The following is a 24,804-nucleotide window of genomic DNA, read 5'->3' as shown; positions in this document are numbered from 1 at the left end:
TCAAACACAGTCCCTCCTTTTGTGACAACATGGGAAAATCAACAAGCCAGAATCAACAAAAATCCAGATTACAATTTTCTAAATTACTCTGGGACAAAGAATATTTTTTTGGGGACATGTCCTGTGGTCTGATGGAACTGTTTGGCCATAATGACCAGTGTTACAGTTGGAGGACAAAGGGGAAAGCTTACAAACTCCATTCCAACTGTGAAGTATGGGGGCGGCAGCATTATATTGTGGGGCTGTTTTGTTGCAGGAGTGTGGTCCACTTAACAGCATAGATGGCATCATGAAGAAAGAACATTGTGTAAGAATTCTAAAGTAACATCTCAGGACATCAGCCAGGAAAATAAAACTTGGCCAGAATTGGGTCTTCCAAACAGACCATGACCTAGGCATTCTGCCAAATTAGTTAAAATGTTAAGGACAACAGAGTGAATGTTTTGAAAGGGCCATCACAAAGCCCTGACCTCAATCCTATATAAATTTTGTGGGCAGAGTTAAAAAAGCTTGTGCGAGCAAGCCTACAAATCTACAAATCTGCCAAAATTCCTTCAAACTATTGTGAGAAGCTTGTGGAAGGATACCCAAAACATTTGACCAAAGTTATACAGTTTAAAAGCAAAGCTAAAAAAAAAAGAAAAACACCAAGGAAATGTATCTAAACTTTTGACTGTCTAGAAATTAATAAAAAATTCTCAAGAAGGTTTGACAGTATCAAAATTTGGATACTGCCCAAGAATACAGAATATTCTCCGATCAGTTTTGATTCTTACACAAATCTTACATGAATCAAAGTGGTTTTGTGGCTTTTAGAATAGAAATAAAAGCTGCTGCTTACTGTATTTTCTTTTGTTTTTTCTTGTTCTTATGTAAAACGCGCAACCTTATTTTGCAATGGTAGATCGAAAGATAAGAAAAGGCCATCAATACACCTGCCCATAGACTTTCCCCCTCAAAGAATGAGAAGAGTGGTTGAAAATGGACAAAAGAGACACATTAACACAAGGTGTAAGAAGCCAGGTTTCCATTCACCTATTTCTCTAAGCACATTTTGAAAAATCGTTAAAAAAAATGCTTAATGGAAACGCAAATATGCACACAAATTTTGAAAATGTGCATATTGCAACTAAATGGGATAGAATGCTTATCCGCTAAGAAAAAATGTGCGTGCACTACAATGAAAACTGATTTCCCCAATATATTACAGCATCCACATGAAAAAAAATATGTTATTTTGTTTTAAAAGCTCATGTGACCATTAACATTGGTGGATTGGGACTTTAACTGACAAACTGCGGAACAAACGCATTGTAAAACATTGCAAATGTTGTTTTGGTCATTCTAAAATCCCTTAGTCAAGGTCTGTGCTCAACAAAACAGTTTGATAGTAATACTTTCAGAACTGTCTAGAGCCGCTGAACTCGTATCACGTATCTCCAATATCTACCTATTTTCTTACATGATTTACATCTTTAAATGTAAACTTGGCTAATAAGAATAGATCTTCATCATCTACTTAAAATCCAATTAAGCAGTTTAGATCTACTCCAAACCAAACCCATCTAAACAAGCCATTGTAAATATTGTAATGAGATCATATTTTCCCATAAATCCGTTTAAAAACACTATACATTAACTACAGTGAATTGGAATGGAAAGTCTTTTTCAGGACATATATCCTACACAAGCTCATGGGTGTGACATATACATATCAAACAATGATTCATCCATGCAATACAACAGGCCCTTTAACTCAGCTGTTATAAAAGCACAATCGACAATGTGACAAGTCACATGACAGCCAGAGATTTGTGATGGTAATTATGAGGTGGTGACTCAACTTCAAGGCAACTAAAGTCATATCAACTTCTCCATGAACCCTTCTGGCCAATCTTTTCTTCTTCAAAACTGCTGGATGAGTTCAATTAAAATTAAATTAATGAAATTGTGTCATCGTCATCTGTCTAGATCAGGGATGTCCAAACTCATGCCTGGAGGGCCGATGTGGTAAGTTTAGATCCAACTTCAACACACCTGCCAGGAAGTTTTTAGTATGTCTAGTAAGAGCTTGATCAGCTGGTTCAGGTGTGGTTGATTAGGGTTGGAGCTAAACTCTCCAGGACACTGACCAACCAGGACCAAGTTTGGACACCCCTGGATTAGATAGTCCATTAGCGAAGAAAAGGTGTTGCAAATTCACTTTGTTTTCATACTCCATACAAATGCCAAATACAAGTTGCACTTCCAACATACATTTCTAACATAGAAAATACAGAACTAAACACCGACAAAGAAGAGTCAACGTAAGTTGAATATTGAAAATAGAATTTTACAGAAGTGTGAAGTGAAGCCCTGTGGATTTAACCACACCATCTCACAATGGCATATGAAAGTGAAAAATGCACCACAGTATATTAGCAACAAATGTGTACAACTAGAAAGGGGGGCGGTATATGATGGAATAATTTTTTTATCCGAAACCGAATTTTCGATTAATTGCACAGCCCTACTGTCTATTGTGCACGAGTGTTGCTGCTGATATTGTTATCAATGTAATATTTAATAATATTGTGATATGCAACATTTGTGAAGTCACACAGCTTTGGATAGCTCAAAACAGTAACCACTAGACTCGGAAAAATGCCATAAGTGTGTAAAGGTCTCAAATCCCTATTTTAACAAGCCAATAATATTGACTGACCTTTTTCCTCAAATGTTTCTGTAGTCGTTTTGACAACAAAAACACTGCTGTCTTCTCAACAGAAACTCCGCCTCTGTTTTCATTTGATTGGAGAACGAAAAAGACGTGACTGGTGTAAGACAATTTTTTTTGCTCAGAGTTTAGTTTTTTCAACTGCTAGCACAAAGGGCGAAATAGCAAAAACATGAGGCGAGCATGGTGCATATGCAGCACACGAATCGTTTGCGGCCGTTAGACATTTAAAAAGAATATATTTTAGAGCAGTGAGCATATTACCGTGATACCATGATAATTTTATCCAAGGTTATCATATTGTTAAAATTTTAACCGGCTCATGCCTACTCAACACAAAAAAAACGTGTTCGGTGTGATCGGCAGACAAATCATTCAGTCACAGAAAACGTAAATTTTTAGTAGCTTCAAAAAACATACTGTATCTATGTGCAGTATGTCTGCAAAGAATATTATACGGCGTTATTTATTTGACATTTAATTATTCAATTTTTTTGCCTGAATAATTTTAGTCTCCCAGAAAAACCATAAAGCTTTTTTTTTTATATTTGTAACTTTGCTTTTCTATATTTAATACATTATGCAGATGCACTCCACTACAAAATTATCATATTATCATCCAAATTGTCCTAAAAATGGGGGTGTGCAATTAATCAAAAATTCAGTTTCGATTTTGGCTTCTAACGATTATGAATAAAACATTTATCAAGATAAACAATTATTCAATCATATACCGCCCCCTCTCCAGTTGTAAACATTAGTTGCTCTGCAAAGCTCCGTTTCACATCAACATTTCTAAAAGCATGTACTGTAATGTAACGTTTGCAGCATGGGATTCGGGTTCACTGATGTACATTCGAATCAGTTATGTTTTTAAAAGCGCGAATGAGACCACATGCTGTTGTGTGTGTGCTCAGCCTCAGAGACGAGCAGAGCTTGAGAGCTGAGAGGCTGTGGAGGAAATGAATGCAGGAAGGAGCAGGTTATCTGACTGGGGAAAAATGGAAAAAACTAACATGTAGGCATAAGTGCAGTGTTCCAGGTAGAGCCTATCAGTGCTGAATGACAGGTGTGGCACTGACCTATGCATATACTGCAAAACAGGTGGTTTCACCAAGCTGCCTGACAAAACACCCAAGGTCATAAAGAACAGGCTGGGGATTGTCTCTCGGTTTTCATGTCATTCAGAATGCAAATAGCTGCCTTTAAAGTGTACTAAGATACAATTTCGTCAAATTTGATACACTTAATAAATTATCTGCTGTTTTAAAATTGTAATTGTCATAGCATTTAGATCTGGTCATAAATAAAATTAATTAATAAATAAAGCATTACAGTAATGCTATAGAGGTCAACTTAGGGCTTTTGTGATTTTAATTTTGGTCATATTATGATCTCAAAAATGTTACACAGAAAACCCTTTTCAAAGTTATTATTAATTACAATTTAAAATAGTTATAACATGAATAATAATTCGTAAATAATAATGTATTAATGATATAATAATATGATTAATAAATATATTAATTAATAATAATTTTACATGAAAATAGCCAGACTGTAAAAAATGGCCATGATTTCAACTGTAAAAAAAACTGTAAAAATACTACAGCGAAAATCTGTAATATATATATATATATATATATATATATATATATATATATATATATATATATATATATATATATATATATATATAACCATAAATTGACTTTCCCAGAATCCCTTGTATTGCACATCACTTTTTGTGCTTTTGCTTGACATTACTATGGATCTTTGTTGTTTACCCATCAGTTATGTGCATTAGAGATTTATGTTGCATCTAATGTTAATAAACAATGTTTATTTCATGAATTTTATGCATGTTAGCATTCTGATGTTTAGTAGCTGTGTGAATGACACTGAGCACACTTTACTGTTAGAGGGAAAAGTTGTTTGTTATGAGCATTGGTTCAGTATGTAACTTTCTCATCACCACCTGCACATGGCTGTGTTAACGTGTCTAACTGTGTAACAAAAGATATGTAAATGTTGGTAATTCAAAATACAGACATATTACCTCTATAGATTAATGCAATATGGTAGTTTACTGTAAAAAATGAGAGATTACATTTACGGCTTGTACTGTATTTTTATGGGTAATATAATGGCAACCTCAGCAGCCGGTTTTGTGCCGTAAATTTTACAGATTTATTTTTTACAGTGTAATTAAACTGCAAAAGTAAATCCTGCCATAAAGGCCTCTGAAATTATCGTTTTTTTTTTTTTTTTGCCGGGGGGGGTCTTATTATGCTAATGAGGAAATAACAATAATGCATTACAATAACGAAAACCAAATTATGGCTGCAACAGCGAATCGATTAAATCGATTAAAATAGATTATTAAAAGCGTTGCAAACAAATTTCATAACTGATTCGTTGTGAATCAGTGAAAGCAGAGAAATCTGTGTGGCCCTAGTCATCCAAGATGTGGGAGCATTTCATAGTAAATAAACAAAAAAAATTTAACTGAGCTTTGGTGCGTTGGCTGGCACTGAACCATAGAAGATGTGTCATATTATCATAATTTAGCAGTGTTTTAAACCACCCAGACATGTAGACATGTAAATACACAAGTGCTAGTAAAAAAAAAAAAACAGTTTGTAAAACACACAAGAAAGTCTATGGGTCTAACAACCCATTCAAATATAATTTGCCCATGTGTTTTATTCATGTCAGATACACATGCTATTCACTTATATATACAAGTAAGGAATTAAATTGGTTTACATAGGGTTTGTACTTAATGCTCTCCTGGATATACTATTTTGGACTTTACCATACATTATTATTAAGCAACTCTTCATAAAACTATATCAATCATTAAAAACAGTATTAGCTATTTAAAACATGTTTTATCTGCATCTGAAATTATTCTTTAACCACGGCAGACTTTTTTATAAGGGCATGTACACAAAAGCATGACGTCAATGTCCAGAGAGGTGTCAGTGTCGTAAGGTCCGAGCAGACACACACGCACTGTGAACGAGGAAACGACTTTAAGTTTAACGACGTAAGTTGTGAATATGATTATGATTTCCCTGTTTGCCATATTACAACTATCAAGGACACCAGGACTATAACTTAATGTGTTGTGTGTGTGCAGTGCCGCGAAACTTCCCCATTTTGCTCTCTGCTCTGACTTACGCCCATTTCAGTTCAATGAATGACGGCGAGCGTCCGCTTACGTCAACTGCGTAACTCGCGTTTGTGAATGAACGTTGCGTGTGTCTTTTATAAAAACGCAGCTGGAAAGTAGCAAACGAGACTCGTGGCCGCTTATAAATTGCACGTTCGTGAATGTAACGAGCCGAGGTGACGTATTCGACTAAAGTCAAACCAAAAGAGAAACCAGTAACCAACCTGCCGACGAAATTTTCCAGCACGGAGCTTTTTCCGGCGCTCTGTCCTCCGACAACTGCTATCTGCGGCAGATCCAGGTTACAACTTTGGCCAATGGAGCTGAAAGCATCTTGGAGTTTATTGATCAGGGGGATCAATTCCTCCATCCCCCGGTTGCCCATGGTTTCTGGCCGTCTCTCAGCGCGCAGGAACGGGCTCGCAGCAGCAGGGCGCTCGGGTTACTTTCAAGTGTTCAGTTTCCACCCTTCAAACGCTTCCAGAACGGTCTGTCAAAGGCAAACGGCGCGTAAAACACTCGCTGACTGACAGAAGACGCGCATGTGTTGTAATACGTGCTGTGATCAGAGGATCAATCATTCGTAAAGTCACAAAACAAAACTTCTCGCTATCATCCGGTCAGGCGACATCCGACCTCCACCGGTGACGCGAGTCCCGCCTCCTGTCAACCGACAACGTGATATCTGATTGGTCCAAGGGAGCGCTTCCTGGTGTGTTCTGCGTTTTGATCGGCTTTCGGCCTCCAACGGCGGAAGAGTGCTATTGGACGGCTTGGACGTCAATTTAATTTCAATAAGAAAAGAATAGGAAAATACGGATGTTGTTGCAAAGTTAATCAAATGTACTTACTTGATCACAACATATGTAACCATGAGAAATTACGATAATGTGGTGTTTATATAATTTATATAGGCTAATAAAATAAATATAGAAAAAGATAAACAAACCATGATATTTTAATAGTAATTATAACATAATATTCAACATAATATTCATTCATTTTCTTTTCGGCTTAGTCCGTTTATTAATATGGCGTCGCCACACCGGAAAGAACCACCAACTTAACCAGCACATGTTTAAATTTTTTTCTTATTTATTTTTTACAGTCATTTGTTTAAACCCATGACTGGGTGACACTCATACACATTCAGGGGACGATATAAGGGCCCATGCCATTTTGGGGCCTGTAAAAGAACTATTAGGGACCCAAGAGCATTTCGCAACCACACTTTTGTGCAACAAAAAAAGTAAATTTTTTTAAAGAAATATAACTAAAAGAAGGATAACGAGGAAGTACAAGAGAAAAAAATAAATAAATAAATGAGGGCATATGAAAAAATAAAACAAAGTAATGCTGAATATTAAATAAAGTTTTGATTGCTTTCTTGTTATGAGACTTTGTGATGGTTTTTAAGTACAGTTCCAATTCTCATTTATATAAATAAAACATTTTGGCTCACTTTATATTTGCCTTTGTGTATAAAAAAAAAACTTTCCAATAAATAAAATGAGGTTAATGCAAAAAGTTGAAGGAAGGGATTTTTTTTCTTTAACCTCTTAAAGCCCAATGTGTTTTTTACATGCATTTTTTTTGTTATTTCTCTTTGATATTTGGGCTTAATGGAACCTAGTTAGAATAAAACCTAAGTATCCTTTAATATGATGTACTTTAAGAGAAAAATGTTGCCTATATACAGTTGAAGTCAGAATTAATATTTTTTTTATTAATAAAAAATATAGTTTTGTCATATATGTAATATATTTTACACCGATTTATTTATTTGGATTATGAAATTTATTTATTAATGTATTGCATTTTCATATAAGTGTATCTTTATATAGTAAACATTACATTTTAGCATGGGGATCGAAAATAGGGGTCTGTGGCATTTAAAAGATTGAAACCCCCTTATACATTACTAGAAGACTATTGAGCCATTTACTTTTGAAGAGTCAGGTTCGACTCATTTCTGAGAATTGGTTCTTTAAAACAATGACTCCAAACAACCATATAGTTCTCTTTTTATTCATTACAATCCCTTATATCATGACTTGCCTATTACTTACACAATCAGAGATAAAACATTCTAATTAAGTCAAAGTTAACCAAATGTATCATTTATAACTCGTTCACTGTTTATATAAATATGTTTGAAAATAATGTCCACTTTGCATAACACTCTTGGGTGTGCGTTATTTTTTAATAATCCAATGACCTATTGTCAATAATTCTGCATAAAGTATATAATGGTTAGGCTAATGTCTTTTGGCTAGTGTATTTGAAGACATTTGTCAGGTTTTTTTTTTTTTTTTTCTTCAACAGATATCTTTTTGGGTTCAAGGCCTGGAATCAGTGCACCTGCATGTTCATAAAAAAATAATTCCATGCCCTAATTAATTGTATCAGCAATCAGTTGGTGAAATTTAAGAAACCTACAATTATTGTGTTATTTGACATTCCATGTGAAGCTAAATACCACAATTAAATTGAACTGTTGATTTCAAAATTTGCATATAATGGATTTGGAAAAATCTAAATTCGTTAGCGTAAATGGGCAGTATTTTAAGATGAATAAAGGGTCACTGCCACTATACATTAACAGAAATAAGAAACAACCTAATAAAACTTTGCAATATTTTAAAGACTTAATCTTATTTATTTATTTATTTTATTTATTATTACTTAAAAAAAAAAAAAAACTTGCACCTAATTTTAAAAAGTGATTTGTCATGTCGTATTACCTTCTCATTTTTACACTTTTATTGCATAAGTGTTCTTCCTTTCTGTTATTTTCTGTGTACAGTTGAATTTATAACTTATAATTAACTTATAACCCCTTAATAACTCATTTCTAAAAAAATGATTTATTTGATCTTTGTCATGATGACAGTAAATAATATTTGACTAGATATTTTTCAAGACACTTCTATACAGCTTAAAGTGACATTTAAAGGCTCAACTAAGTTAACTAATTTAAATAGGCAGTTTAGGATGATTAGGCAAGTTATTGTGGTTTGTTCTGTAGACTATCGAAAAAATATATAGCTTAAAGGGGCTAATAATTTTGACATTTTTATTATTATTATTATTATTATTATTATTTTAAGATTAAAAACTGCTGTTATTCAAGTCGAAATAAAACAAATAAGACTTTCTCCATAATAAAAATATTATCAGACATAGTGTGAAAATTTCTTTGCTCTGTTAAACATAATTTATGAATTAAAAAAAAAAAAGAAAAAAATCAGAGGGGGCTAAAAATTTTGATTTTAACTATATATTAATTAATCCTTAAAAAATCCGACCGAATCAATCCTAAAAGATTCGACTCAAATGAACAACTCACACGCGAGTCGGTCATTGTTATTCAAAATGGCTGCGCCCATAGACGACAGCACACATGAGAGGGAACTAGGTAGTATGGCATCTGTAAAAGCTGTATCTTCGGCTGCCCCCCTTGCACTTCGTATCGTGGCGGAGTGTCCGGTGAGCAAAGCGAGAGCCTGCAGTCTGACTCTCCCGCACTGCGCGGTCAACACGCCGGTGTTTATGCCCGTAGGCACTCAGGGCACCATGAAAGGCATCACTGCTGACCAGCTGGAGGATCTGGACTGTCAGATCTGCCTGGGAAACACCTATCATCTGGGCATGAGACCGGTGAGTGAGAGCAAACACCTCAGAGTGTCTGGATAAAGCATCATAATCAAAGTACTATGTTTTTAACTTTTATTTCTGTTTTCTAACAGGGTCCTGATTTAATAGAGAAAGCCAACGGACTGCATGGATTTATGAAATGGAGAAGGAATCTCTTAACAGTAAGTTAAATGACAAAGTGGCAGCTTGAATAAATTGAGTTAAAGTTGGTTTTTATATTCACACATTCGTTTAGTGGCAGCTCTATACATCAGTACATACCATGGTACTTTGAATAAAGGGTCTGAAATTGCATGCAAGTATGACTTTAAAACAACATTAGCACTATTTAATTGACTGTGAACAATGCTGTACTTTGATGATTGTTGACTGCTAATATGATTTTCCTATTTAGAATTCCCAATTAATATATATATATATATATATATATATATATATATATATATATATATATATATATATATATATTTTTTTTTTTTTCTGAGATTATATTATTAATGAGAAAAACTGAATGTGGGAATATAAAACCAACTTTACCTCAATTTTGAATGATGGCACAGTTTGACTAGCGTATATTGAACTTGACAACACATACACAACGTGAGCAAAAACTGATGAAATATATAGACATATAATATGACTATATTAATGTATAATATGTTAATTAGCTAATTGGTGTTAGGTCTACTAAAGCTTAATTTTGAAGTTGCAGAATTTTCTAACGCATTTTTCTAAATTCTAATAGTTTTTTTTTTTTTCCTTGATCAATTGTAGGAAATATATATAAATGTGTGTATGTATGAATATATGAATTCGTTTTTTTTTTTTTTTTTTTTTTTTTTTTTTTTTTTTAACTTATTATTCTTCATTTGTGAATTTGAATACTTTTGTGTATCTTTGAGGGCTCTAGGCAGTTTTGTGTGACCCTTGAGTGGATCCCAGCCTCTGAATTGAGAAACCATAGCCTGCCGTGATTTGTATTGCTCATTGAACTCCCCTTACTATAGTTTTTCACCCTGTTTTTAACTAATAGGACAGTGGCGGTTTCCAGATGGTGTCTCTAGTGGAGTTGTCGGAAGTGACGGAGGAGGGCGTCACGTTCCGTTCCCCTTACGATGGAAAGGAAATTCTGCTCACCCCTGAGCAATCCATCGCCATACAAAACAGCCTGGGTATGAGCATCTCACACCTTTTTCAATTTTTTTTAGGAGAAGGGTAATTTTACAAGTCACCTAGTTGGAGGTTTAAGGATAGACAGCCTACCAAGTTAAACAGTTGAGTTTTCTTTTAATAGGAAAATGATCCGAACACTTTTTTATGAGATGCTAACCGTCTAATCTGATTCAGTAGTTTATGCTAAACTAAGCTAAAATTGCTCTTGCCTGAACTGCATTCCGGTTCAATTGTTTATGCCCTTCACTTGCTAAGTTCCCTCCATCTCATTGACTCGGATGTACGTCATTGATTATGCTACACAAGTGTCCCCTACTGGTGGAGCATTTGAATGGGTTTAAATAGAATGTCCTTAACTCTTGGGCATTTGGATAATGAACTGTTGTGATGCCACAATTGCTTTGCATTCTGGGAAAGAAACTGAAGTGTTTCTTTAAAAAACATAGAATGTAGTTTGAGATATAATGTGATTGTAAGAAAGTGACTGGTGTAAATTTGCAAAACTGGTGCATGTGTTTTTTAAAGAGATGAAAGAATGTTTTCTCTACAGGTGGTTTGTCACGACCACTCACCTGTGTGAGGCACACAGATGACTATTTTGTAGTTTGGTCATTAATTTTACTAATTAACAACCATTAAACATCTTCTGGGAAGCGGTTTAAATTTCCGTTTGGCAAAGTTAGAATTTCATATATGTTAGTGTTCCATTTGGGGCAACACTAAACCCATACAAGTATAGTATAAGTGTATAGTGTATAAGTGAATAGTGTGTCATTTGGTACACAACTATTGTCTCTCGCCCAGTTTAGTACATTAAACTAATGCTAACTCAAATCTTTATGACTGTCTATATCCCTCAGGCTCAGACATCATGATGCAGCTAGATGACGTGGTCAGCAGTACAGTTAAAGGGCCGCGGGTGGAGGAGGCCATGCATCGCTCTGTGCGCTGGCTGGACCGCTGCATCGCAGCAAACAAGAACCCAGATCGACAGAACCTGTTCGCCATTATTCAAGGAGGACTTGATGCTGAACTACGCAAGGCCTGTTTAAAAGGTGAGCACTAGACAGGCCTGTTAAGTTTCAGTTTATTTTGCACCAATTCTGGGTTTTTGGTAGCATGAAGGTAGTCATTTGATATGAAGTGATAAACAGTCAGATCTTTTGCTAGAAAGCCTTTTGTTGATTAACTTCTGTGGTCAGTAGGTGGGCAGGTTTCTAACACTTAAATGTTAGTTATCTTGCTGACTCCGATATTTTACATGCTTTGTTTAGCCATATCCACCTAACCACTTCCCTTCTCCTAAAAAATTGTTAAAGACTCAATTTAGAGCTGTTTTCAGACTTGTGATAAGACTTGAAGACTGCAGACCTTGTAAGAGACTCCAGTAGACTCTTGCAGTCTTGTGGACTTCTTGAAGATGCTGTATGACTGCAGATTAACTAACATGTCTAAATAAAGGAGTTCTTCTGCTTGTTCGAGTCTCTTGGACTGGGTTCTCTCTCTTCATTCAGTTAATATTTTTCCAACACTAAACAGGCCGTTTTTGACGTTCATAAATTTCAAACGTCATCGTTCTGAGCACATTAGGAGGATTGCTGAAAGCGGTAAAGTAAGGGGTTTATATCTTTGATAAACTATGACAGTTTGCGTTTATTTAAAACCAAGAATGATTTATAAATAAAAATGAAGCAGTCTCTTAAAAGTGACGTCATGTTTTCAGTTTTGTGTTTGGGCCTGCTTAACACTCCCACTATAAGTGTACCAAACCCCACTCTGGCCCACCACTTCCAACTGGGTCAAGGTTGGCCAATCGATCAGATCCCATGTTGAATAAATGCATCATCTGGGTATTTTAAAGTGCCCTTACTCCAATTAGAATCTTCAGTGTGAATGCGCCATTTATACAATTTACTCTACAAAATGGCATTGAATAGGGATTAGGTACGTGATAAGGGATGCACCTTTTGATCTGCATTTAAGCCATGTTCACCAAACTCGAAATAGACTGTTCTGACTCCTACCTTTTAAAAATGATCAACTTACAGACCTCACGACCCTGCCAAATAAGGTCAGTATGTAGCTTCTGCTTCCCCTGAGCACTTTCATTTGTCAAACAAACATAGGGGTCAAATGTGCCCGGGCACAGTTCACATAGTTTAATGTAAGTACACCCTTAAGGGGCTTTCACAGATGTGGTTCGGATGATTTGGTTTAGACCAAGTTCAACAAATGATACATTGTAGTATTGTTCTGCCATTTTTGGATCCTTTTCACACCACACTGATTTCTTTGGGCCAAACCAGTTGAAAATAACCAAAATGCAGTCATATGACAAAATCTGCATTGGCCAGATGTTATTGAACATATTTCCTAAACTGCTTTTGAAACTGCTTTCCTAAAATGCTAATGGAACTCCCGCAATTAAACAAACTGGCAGACACAAAATGTCTCTTTTTACAATGGAGGGACGTCACGTTAGACAAATTACATTTCGAGAATAAAGCTGCGACTAGAAAACGATGCTTAAATGCATTGCAAACGGCAAAGTTGTATCGCAAGTCACTTCAGGAGGAGGCACTAATTAATTTAGCTAAACTGCAACATGTCTTTCAGAAATTTTACCAACGAACCATCAGGGGCCTCATGTACGAAGACTTGCGTGGAAATCTTACTAAAACATTGCGTTCGCACAAAGCTGTAAATGTGCGTACGTAGAAAAAAATTCAGATGTATGAAACACTGCGTACGCCGAATCTCACGCATATTCTTTTGTACATCCGAATGAACGTGAAACTGAGCGCAACATGCACGAGCGCAAAACCCCTCCCTGCCTCCTCCCCCGTATGAATATGATAATGACTATGCTAATGGAAAAACCCAACGAAAAAGCAAAGGCAAAAGCAAGCAAGAAGAGAAACTTTGAACAGAATGTGAATTGGTGGTGCTCCTTTCGGAGGTAGACTGGAGAAAAGCGGTGTTATTTGCAAGTTTGTTCTCCGGAATTAACAACAAAAGAAAAAAAATAGAGTGGGAGAGTTTAGCTGATGCGGTTAACACAGTTGGGTCTGAACATCGCACTGACTGCATTAAAAAAAGAAATAGTGTGGTTTATATCTGTAAAATATTGCAGCACTCGCAACAGTCTCAGTGGCGCGCTCCTAAGACGCATGTGATCATGTTTTGACACGTTCGAGCATGAACTCGGCTCGAATCCAGCGTCTGATGAACTCTTTCTTGTTTTTTCCCCCCTACATATCAGATTTTGCCTACTATTTATCACGAGAAAGACAAGTAGGAATCATCAATAAGTTTGTGCATCATATTTTATTTGCACATTTATTGAATGGAAATGTTTCTGATTCAGGCATGCAAATTCATCTTTAGATAGTGTCTTTATAGCAATGTGCGTGCGGTAGATAGCTCAGATTACATGGGGAAAACAGGCGACCGCTCCAAATTGTGCTTTAATGTTTAGCTGGTCAACTGTATGGTATGGAAATCTTATTTACCTGCTAGATCGATGAACCCGTCTCATACAGCTGCCATTGCAAGGCTCAGTCACTTTGTAGAGAGGAATTTAACACAACTGCCTCTAGGAGTCGCCAATGGAAATAAAACAGACACGCACAAAAAATGTGCGTACGCCTGCCAGAAAGCTGCCGTGAAGCTGCGCACATTCCCACGTTCAGTTCATTGTTAGTAAATCCAAACGTGAGCGATTCTGAGCGTGAAACCTGGCGTACGCAAAGTTTTTGTGCGTACGCAGCGTTGATACATGAGGCCCCAGGTCTTTCTCTCTCCTTCTCTCTCTGTCTCTCTGTCTCTCTGTCTCTCTCTCTCTCTCTCTCTCTCTCTCTCTCTCTCTCTCTCTCTCTCTCTCTCTCTCTCTCTCTCTCTCTCTCTCTCTCTCTCTCTCTCTCTCTCTCTCTCTCTCTGTGTTTAGAAAAAAATTGTATAGTATTTATTAAGGTTCTACTATATAAGGTAATCATCTTAGCTTAGGATTTACTGCATAGCTAGGATTGTGTCTCTTATGTTGCTGCATTGTGCCATATAAAAACGGTTTGAATGTGGGCAGATGTCAGAAATAAAGTATAAAATTTAGTTTAAATTAAAGATTGTGTATATACATTTAATTTTGTACCAATATGTTACTATGGGATTGAAACCATAATCATAGCACAGTTTTCATCATTGGTAGAATATAATTTGATAGAGTAAAACTATTTAGGTTTAACCATATAGCTACACTGTAAGAAATGATGGGTTGCACACGATCAAATTGCAGAGATGGGACGTAGTGAAGTACAAATACTTTGTAACTGTACTTAAGTAGATTTTACTGGTATCAATACTTCAGTACTTACTCCACTATTTATTTTTCTGACAACTTTTTACTTTTACTTTGTACATTTTTACACTTATTATCACTAAAAAATATATAATAAATAATACTAAATTGTATATTATACATAAGAAACATTAAATAATAAATTATATATTATAAACAATATACATTATTACACTTTTATCCCTTTTCACTCCTTACATATTTTAAATCAGTGGTGCCACTTTATGTAGGCTAGTTTATGAAGATTACTTTGAGAAAGGCAATGATGACTATTCAGATGAGACAGAGGGAGACGGCCAATTAAACATGACTGATGCTGCCCTGTTTACACTGTAATGAGACACATTTTGCTTGATTTGATCACAGTTAAACAAGAGAGACACAATTTAGTTCAAAAACATGCCATGTAAATGTTAGGAAGTCTTTAGTCCACTTTTGATCTTACTGCACAGGATTTTTCTGGTCTTTCAATCTAATACCCTGAGAAAAAAAGTGCTTTTTTGTGAACAAATAAATGTATTTCCTTTGTTTTTTCCATATTTCCTAATACATAATGCATGCTGTTTAACAGATTTTTTTTAACTATATATATTTTATTGACTATATGATTAGTCGATATGACTAGATGATTACTATTAGTGAAACTAAAACATGTACTAGTAATGGATACTTTTTACTTTGCTTTTACTTGAGTACAAAAGTGTAGTCTGTACTTTCACTTTTAGCAGAGTCATTTTAAACATGAGTATCTGTACTTCTATTTGAGTAATAGATGTGTGTACTTTTGCCTTCTCTGTCAATTTTTGTTGGGCAACATGAAAGAATTAAATCAACTAAATTTAATTGCGTTAAACATAAAACAGTTAAGTTGCCCCCCTAAAACTCAAGAATTGTGTTGTTTCAGCTCAATTTAAGTAGTTTGAACAAACAGCAAATTATTATTTTTTTTAATTGTAAAATTGACATACCAAAGCTTTAACCCAAAGAAAAAAAGAAAAAGAAAAAACCCACAGCAAGTGGTTAAAACAAGAAACCCAATTATGAGCATGACATAGAGGTTATTTAAAAAAAAAAATGGAGCCCCCAATAGTCCTAAATTAATGTGAATTTTCTTTTTTTAACATGCACTCAAAAAATGTCTTTCTGCCTGTTTTTTTTTTTTTTTTTTACTTCTTATAGACAATTTAATTGTTTTGTTCAATCCACAAAAAATTGTAAAAGCCATTACATTAACTTAATCGATTTGTGTTGGGTCAAAAGGAATTGTTATCGTTTTATGTTCAATCAACTTAAAATTGTTAAAAAACATAATAAAAAAACAGCACCCTGCATTTTTACATGAAATTGTCATGGGGTTTTTACAACATAGTAATCGACATCATATATTATATGAAGTTATACAACTATGTTCTACGAATAAAATGTCAACAATGCCAAAAGGATTAAATATCTCTCATTTGAAGCTTGTATGTTTCATGTTAAAAGAAGAGACGGGTAAAAGAAGAAATAAGTTAAAGTAATAGATGAATGATGTATGTGGTAATGGGGTGGTGGACATAATAAGCTTGTGCTTCATCCCACTCCATTTCGATCATGTTGAAATGGGTTTTGTTTAAAGAATTGTTTTGTGTAGGCTTTTTTTATGTTCGAAATAAATAAATATAATGAAATAAAATCAAGTTCATACAATTTTCAGGGTTCTTTTTAAAGTAGTAGTTCACCCAAAAAATTGAATAATGTTGCGATTTATTACCGGCTTGCATTGTTTGGTACTTGTTAAGCTGCGCATCAATGGATTACTCTTCAGTGTTTGGACTCAGCAATGAATATCAAACCACACTGAACTGAACTAAAATAAACTTATCTAACTTAACTGAACTTAACTGAACTTTAACTCTGCAAACTGAACTGACACTGTTTCAGTTCATTATAATCTTCTATGTGAAGCTGCTTTGACACAATCTACAGTACATTTTAAAAGTGCTACACAAATAAAGATCAATTGAATTGAACTACTACCCTTTGACTTGTTCCAAAGATTTTTTTGTTCTGTTGAACACAAATGAAGGTACTTTGGAGAATGGCAGAAACCTGCAAGCATTGGTTTCCATAGTATGTGGTATTTTATGGATGTCAATGGTTACAGGTTTTCAACATTCCTCAAAATATCATCTTTTGTGTTATTTTGTGTTTTGTGTAAATTGACAGATGTGTTCTTATAAATTTAACAGATTTAATTGAATTTAACCCTTCAGTTACACCTAACCATAATGTTCTCTCATGGTTGTGATTTCTATCTATTATTATTACACTCAGAAATGACAAAGCGTGACGTGCCGGGCTTCGCCATCGGTGGATTGAGCGGCGGAGAGGAAAAGGACGATTTCTGGAAGATGGTGACTCTCAGCACAGACCATCTCCCAAGAGAAAAACCCCGCTACCTCATGGGAGTCGGGTAAACCACACTTCTTCTGATTATGCTTTCAGTTTATGCCATTGTAGTTTACATTATTATGTTTGTATATGGACTGTTGACTGTGTGCATGTGTGTGTGTGTGTTTTAATGTTGTGTTTTAGCTACGCTGTGGACCTAGTAGTCTGTGTTGCTCTGGGCTGTGATATGTTTGACTGCGTTTTCCCAACTCGAACAGCAGTAAGTACTGGATTTCTGCTCACTGGTAGGGCTGCACGATTAATCGAAAAAAGATCACGAACTTCGACCCTACACACGATCTTAATTTAGCTTTTCTACGAATCAGCCAATTATATTTTCAAGGTCAGGAGAGAAGCTTAAAAGCGGTCGCACAGTCTCCACACGAACATGAACACCTTCAAATGTCGTTAAAAGTGTGAAATACTGTATTCATAAGGTATAATTCATCCAAAAATGTCATTTCTGTCTTCTTGTAATGATGTATTTGTGGCCACGAAATCACACTTGAGCTGACTGCGAACTATTTGTTTACTACTATCAATGACGCATACTTTAGTGAACAGAACCTGCATAGGCTGTGAATAACAGGTAATACAGTTTAAATAATGTTCAGTCTGTTGCACAGAGCGATCATTTGGGAGCCACGCTGAAAGAACGATTTGCATTTGTGTGTTTTATTTATCACATTGACCGCAGCCATGAGACGCACTCGAAAGTGAAAAAGAAACTGGCTGCACACAACATTTAAATGATCATATCGCATTTTACAGTTATGATCATGACAAGCATTTGATGTATTTTTTTTCTTTTATAGCTAACACATAGTGTTGTGCATGAAAATAAATGTTTAACAGTGCCAGTATAACCACTGTAGTTTATATAATGTTGAATAAAATGCAAAAAGAAATCTCATAATGACAAATGTCTGATTTTACCAGTGAAAACAAAAGATTAAATAATGTTGTCAATGACAAATGACAAGCACATGTCAAAAAACACCAGAGATAAAAAATAAATTTAGTTCAGTTAAAAAACAGCCGGTATAGTTAAAAAATGACGTGCGTCTGTTCAATACAGCTCAAGCTGCAGATGAAGGCTGCGCAGAGCGTGGGTCACTGACTGGAAACAATTGGATACTTAAGCTTAAAGGCTTCTTATCGCCGTGTTTCTGCTGCATTATTAGAGGCTCAGGTCTGATTGGGCCTGTCAGATTAAACCTGGAAGAGTTTTAAGACTTTATTTATTTTTCAGTTAGCTAATCATACACATTTAAATCTAGATCTGCTTTTAATGAGGACATGTGTGACCGTTTCAGAGATTTGGCTCTGCTTTAGTGCCCTGGGGATCTTTGCAGCTCAAACAGAAACAATACGCCAAAGACTTTCAGCCCATTGATCCTGACTGCCAGTGTCCCACCTGCAGGAGGTACAGTACATGCATCCGTCTGCACTTTAACTGAATGAATAGTGGCTTCAATATGATGACATTCTACTGCAATACTTATAGCAGAGCAGTTAACCCCTAAAATGGATATTTTGATCAGGATAGGTAGTTAAAGTCTGTGTAAAGTAGGGCTGTACCATGTATCTTTTCAAAAATGATATTGCAACGTGCGCATATGCAATGGTCACAATACAGAATCTGCATTGTTGAGTTGGTATTATAGGTGATCGAGAACTACAGTTCAGAATATTGTGGCGTCATTGTGCAAAGTTTAACTTTAATAGAGTGAATTCGGACAAGGCTTATGACTAATTAATTAATTGTATTTTTTATTAATTTTATAATTTTTTTTTTACAATCAACCTGACAAAAGTCTTGTCATCGATCGCCGTTGTAAAGGCAAGAGTTGGGCAAGGAATTCTAGTTGATCACTTGGAAAAGTGGCAGAAGGTAGATTTTCCAGAAAAATCATCTGTTGAACTGCATCCCAATCATCACAAATACTGCAGAAGACCTACTGACACATGAATCTAAGATTCTTACAGAAATTAGTCAAGTTAGTTGACGATATAAAAACATGATTTGGGCAGATGTGCAGAGTGGATTGCAACATTAACAGCGTGAGATACAGTATCAGCACATGTGTGCTGCCCATTACATTACTATCTACAGGAGAGGGCAAATTCTTCTGCAGGATAGCACTCCTGCTAATACTTTAGCCTCCACATTCAAGCTCCTGAAAGCAAAGAAGCTCGAGGTGCTGCAGGATTGGCCAGCCCAGTCACCAGACATGAAGATTATTGATATGTCAAGTTATTATTTGTTGTTTCTAAAACTTGGATAGGTGACAAGACTTTTGTCAGGTAGTGTATAGTGTGACTTATTTACATTTGGTTATTAAATTTCTGTACCTGAATCCAGATAGACTCTTCAGAAAACCATACAACACCATTTGCATAAGCTTTATTCTATTAGTCTGTGTTTACAGTTTGTTTGTTATATTTCATGCAGATGCGCTACCCCACAAAATCATTGCTAACTGTCTAAAGTGTTAGATCATTTGCAAATAAAGCTGTTCAAGTCACATCTGGTAAATTTATATTCATATTGCTTTATGCAGAAAAAACATCATAATTTACCAGAAATTAATGAGATCTTCACAGAAGAGGTCTTCACAGGTCTCAAAATTCATACCCGAACTTGGAAAAACATGGAAATTTAACCAAATTCAACTTTTATGATATTTGAAAATTAATATGTTTATTTATTTTAAATTTAGTGTATTTTTAATTTAATTTATTTTTTTCTGTTTCTTTGTTTGTTTGTTTGTTTGTTTCTTTCTTTCTTTCTTTCCAAAATCTGCAATTAACTTTTTGCTTGCGTTACAAAAGCAACAGCTGACACAAGTATTACATTCTAAAGTTTTCTGTTATCATCACCACCATGACAATTACCCGAGCATTGCATCTTGTGGTTGAGGTTGTCTGTGTGTGTTTAACCATCTTATTTCCTGTTTACAAAACACATGTAAATTGCTGTCAACTGATCACAGGCGGATGTGAAAAGTCAAAGCAATTTTTTTTTATTATTTATTATATATATATATTTTGTTATTAATAATTGTTCACCTGAACAATGTTTGCTCGCAAAATAAGCATTGTATGTTTTAATTTTGCATGGATTTTAACTGTGTAGTTCACTTCCTAAATGAAAATGCTATCACCATTTCCTCACCCTCCAATTTTTTTATGAGATTCTTATGCTGTTCTATTTGAATAGTTTTTGGGTCACTGTTGGCTCCTATAATACTCAATGGTGACCATCAATTGGAAAAGGAAGTCATTGGTGGCCTAGTCTGAGAATTCACTGGCTAAACACACATCTGATGCTTATGGAAACACTTTAGCAATTTGGAAGTCCTAATCTGATTAGATTAAACAAACACTACCTGACAAAAGTGTTTTCGTCTATTCAAGTTTTAGAAAAAACAAATAATAACTTGACTTCTAGATTACTGCCTCTAAATTGCGATTATTTTACCAAAATAAATATGATCATGCCTTGATTTTGTAATTATTTAATTGGGACAGTAAGGTCTGAATTTGCGTAGACAAAAGTCTTGTCGCTTAACATAAATTATGTACAGTAGAATATAAAGTCCTACTGCAGTGGAAAATTATTAAATAAATAATTAATATTGTGTATGACTCCCATGAGCTTGGAGGACTGCATCCATGCATCTCTGCAATGACTCAAATCACTTATTAATAAAGTCATCTGGAAAGGCAAAGAAAGTGTTTTTGCAGGATGGCAAAGTTAGTTCATATCGTCAGCAGTACTCTTTCAGTTTTTAAAGACATACCGTAGTCAAAATGATTTAGTTATTAAGTTAACAGTACATTAATATCACTGAAATATTAAAGTACAATATTATAAACTGAAAGTTCTGCTCTCCAAGTCTTTCTCCCCTGTGTTTGAGTTCGTTTTCCCTCTGTGAAGATCAGCGCGTGCCCTAACGGAAACTCCCATTTTTAAGCAAAACCTTCCCTCTTTCCCTCCCCCGACACTCCCACCTAAACAAAGCTGTACACACCCACTTTCCTGACTTTTTTCAAACTAGAGGTGTGTAAACACAAATGGGGGATTTTGTGGCCCTTTAACCCAAAGTACTGTCCGTTAGATACTAGAAACAAGCAAACCATTCTGTGTTTACGAGACTCAGCAGGACCTTCTTATCAGATGTTTCAGCTGTTTTGCTTGTACCCATTAAGATTGTAAAAGGGTAACACCTATCGTAAAAGAGCCATTTAGTTCACACCTATCAGTTAGTGAGGGTTGAGGCACAGGCCACCCCAACATAAATAGATTTTGATCAGTTCATTCAATGTAAATGTCACTGAACTAAAATGCACATAATCTTTTAATGGTAGAGGTATAAAGTGTTTAACTTCTCATGTAGTATGAAGTAGAAGTCAGGCTGAAAGCAGCTGAAGTATAATGCCACACAAAATCAGCTGAGCGTTTATTATGCCACAGTTGCTTGCAGTTCTTCCAGTAATGAACATCTATAGACAGCTTGATTTCAGGAGAAAACGTAAGTATAATAAGTTTGGTCATTTTAATGGCTAAGTCAGTTCAGTCGTACGAAAATGTACAATTTTAAAAAAGAGGCGTGGCACCTAACCCTACCCCTAAACCCAACTGTCATTGGGTGATGAGCAAATCGTACTAAATTGTATGAATTAGATCATAAGAATTCACACGAATTAGCCACTAATTCAAAAAGTTATGGATTGCCATGAGATTGCATTTGTATAGACGGAACAGCTCTGTTTTGTCATGCTATATACATTGTAGTGTTTATTTATAATGTTACTCTATACAGTCTAATAAAACACACAACATATTAAATCATCATTGGTGTTTCACAGTTTCTTTTTTCAATCTAAAAAAACTAACCGGAAATTGAATGTACAGTATGTGATGTCATTAGAATGTAGAAACTCATAAAGGTTTAAAAGCACACAAAAGGGAGAATAAATGAGGGAATTTCCTTTTTTTTTTTAAGTGTACTACCATTTAACCCTGCCCAAAATCAATCAAAGTCTAAGTCTTTCAATGTTTGATTTTAATTTCTTTGTCTTGACATTGACAGACACAGTCGAGCTTACCTTCATGCCCTGTTCAAGAGTGACACTGCAGCCATGCATCACATCACCATCCACAACATCTCCTATCAGGTGATTATCAATATACCACATGTTCAAATGACATATTTATTACTGTTGTAGTGACTGTTTGCTCCTGTCTGCTTTAGCTGAGCCTCATGCGTTCAGTGCGCCAGAGCATCATTGATCAGAGGTTTCCCGAGTTTGTGAAGGAGTTCATGAAGAGGATGTTCCCGTCCAGCTCGCAGTACCCCAGCTGGGCTGTAGAGGCTCTGCAGTCAGTCAACATCTGCCTGAGCTGAGAGGAACACCTGGAGAGATGAGGGTTAACAGAAGAATTGTGCATTATTAAAATGCATTTTTATACTAATATTTTAAACATGTAGTATGTGAAATACCCGTTTTGTAAATAAAATCTTATTTTCATTTTAAGCTGAATCTAACTTTTGTCAAAATTAAAAGTATGTATTTTTTTTTATTTTGTTTCTGAATAACATGCAATTGAAGACAATAATTAGCCTAATTATTTTTCAAAAATATTCCAATTTTTGTTTTTTCCACAGTATTTTGTACATATTTTTCTTATTTAGAAATATTTTTTTCTTATTAGAGGTTTTTGGCAGGAATAATAATTTTAATGTGAGTGTGCGTGCGTGCGTGTGTGTGCGTGCGCCTGTATATACAGTGCTCAGCATAAATGAGTGCACCCCTCACAGATCTTTTATAATGAATATTTTCTATAGGATGCTTTACAACAGGGGTGTTCACACCCGGTCCTGAAGGATCACTGTCCTGCTGAGTTTAGCTCCAACTTGCTTTAACACACCTGCCAGAAAGTTTCTAGTATATCTAGTAAGAGCTTGATTAGCTGCTTCCGGTGTGTTTGGTTAGGTTTGGAGCTAAACTCTCCAGGACACCGGCCCTCCAAGACTGAGTTTTGGCACCCCTGTATTACAATAGTCAAGAGTAACCAAAAAGAAAAAAAAAACTTATATTAATAATTATAAAACTCTTTTACTCAAATACCCCAAAACTTTATTCCTATATTCACAGAGAAATTGCTAAATATATAAATATTCAAAATGTATGATTGGCTGCAAAACAAAACACTGTTGTCCAATGACTTGCCTAATTAACCTAGTTATTAAGTTGCACTTTAAGCTAAAGACTAGTATCTATCAAAATAGCTTGTAAAAACGAACGCACTGTCATGATGACTAAGATAAAAAAAATAATTATAAGGAGTATAATAAATGTAACTGGTTATTAGAAATACCATAAAATAAATTACTTTTAAATATGTTGAAAAAAATTTCATGAAACAGCACATATTTAAATTATAAGTTATTTGTTGTGCAAACATTATGTACTGTTTACCTTTTTAGGATATATCATGGTTTACATTTAACCTGTTGCCAAGAAAAAAGCACACATGCATGAAATATTTTTTATTAGTAATATTAACATTATTTGATGTATTATATCAACTATATGATGATGATGATTTAATTATTTTGGTGCATAAATAGCATATAAATATACAGATATACAGTTGAAGTCAGAATTATTAGCCCCCCTTTGATTTTTGTTTTCTTTCTTAAATATTTCCCAAACGATATTTAACAGAGTGAGGAAATTTTCACAGTATGTCTGATAATGCTTTTTTTGTCTGAAGAAAGTCTTATTTGTTGTATTTTGGCTAGAATAAAAGCAGTTTTTAATTAAAAAAAAAAAAAAAAACATTTTAAGGACAAGAGGGTGTGTCTGAAGTTGGGGCCGACACGATTGTCATTGCAGCGTCAGTAATTGAAATTTGTCAGCAATAAGCTCCTGTCTGAGCTGGTATATTTGCATTCAGCGACCTGATTGGCTGACGCTTCTGTTAGTGCTTCTACAACTTCTGCAGCGAGAAATGCCACTAAAGTTGTTGTTGCTAGATCTGATATGGTTGCAGCCGGAGGTTAAAGAGAATAATTTTTATTATTTATGAAATTTACCATTTATTTTATTTTATTAACGTCTACCCCCACCCCAACCCTAAACCCAACCATCACCATAATGTAAAAACAGTAGTTGTACCGAGTATTATTTAAGTTATCTATTAAATTACATTAAATCTACGAAATTAAGGTAATAATGTCTACTCCCACCCCAACCTTAAACCCAACCTTTACAGTACTG

General features: G+C 35.1%; 2 protein-coding genes across 42 annotated transcripts in view; one reads left to right on the top strand and one right to left on the bottom strand.

Annotated features, from left to right (window-relative positions):
* Window positions 1-6,537, bottom strand: part of dnm2a (dynamin 2a) — a 91,022-nt gene extending 84,485 nt beyond the window's left edge. For 40 of the 41 annotated variants that reach the window (XR_015479865.1, XR_015479863.1, XR_015479864.1 and 37 more), the window contains exon 1: window positions 6,119-6,537. Coding sequence is in view for 32 of the 41 variants with exons in the window: in XM_087242911.1 (XP_087099037.1) it covers window positions 6,119-6,279 (161 nt within the window). In the remaining 9 variants the exon portion in view is untranslated. 41 annotated transcript variants of the gene reach the window in all.
* A 2,753-nt stretch (window positions 6,538-9,290) lies between these two features.
* Window positions 9,291-23,055, top strand: qtrt1 (queuine tRNA-ribosyltransferase 1). Its single transcript, NM_201010.1, is given in 9 exon segments — window positions 9,291-9,554; window positions 9,644-9,712; window positions 10,585-10,723; window positions 11,585-11,779; window positions 17,395-17,533; window positions 17,656-17,731; window positions 18,828-18,937; window positions 22,611-22,695; window positions 22,773-23,055. Coding segments are annotated over 9 exon segments (1,203 nt in total). The 5' UTR covers window positions 9,291-9,317; the 3' UTR covers window positions 22,926-23,055.
* The last annotated feature ends 1,749 nt before the right edge of the window (window positions 23,056-24,804 follow it).

This window comes from Danio rerio, chromosome 3 (genome assembly GCF_052040795.2).
Source record: "Danio rerio strain M-AB ecotype USA chromosome 3, GRCz13ab, whole genome shotgun sequence".
In the NCBI taxonomy this organism is placed as follows: Eukaryota; Metazoa; Chordata; class Actinopteri; order Cypriniformes; family Danionidae; genus Danio; species Danio rerio.
Note: the sequence above shows the minus strand (reverse complement) of the source record. Positions and strands in the feature narration are given on the sequence as shown.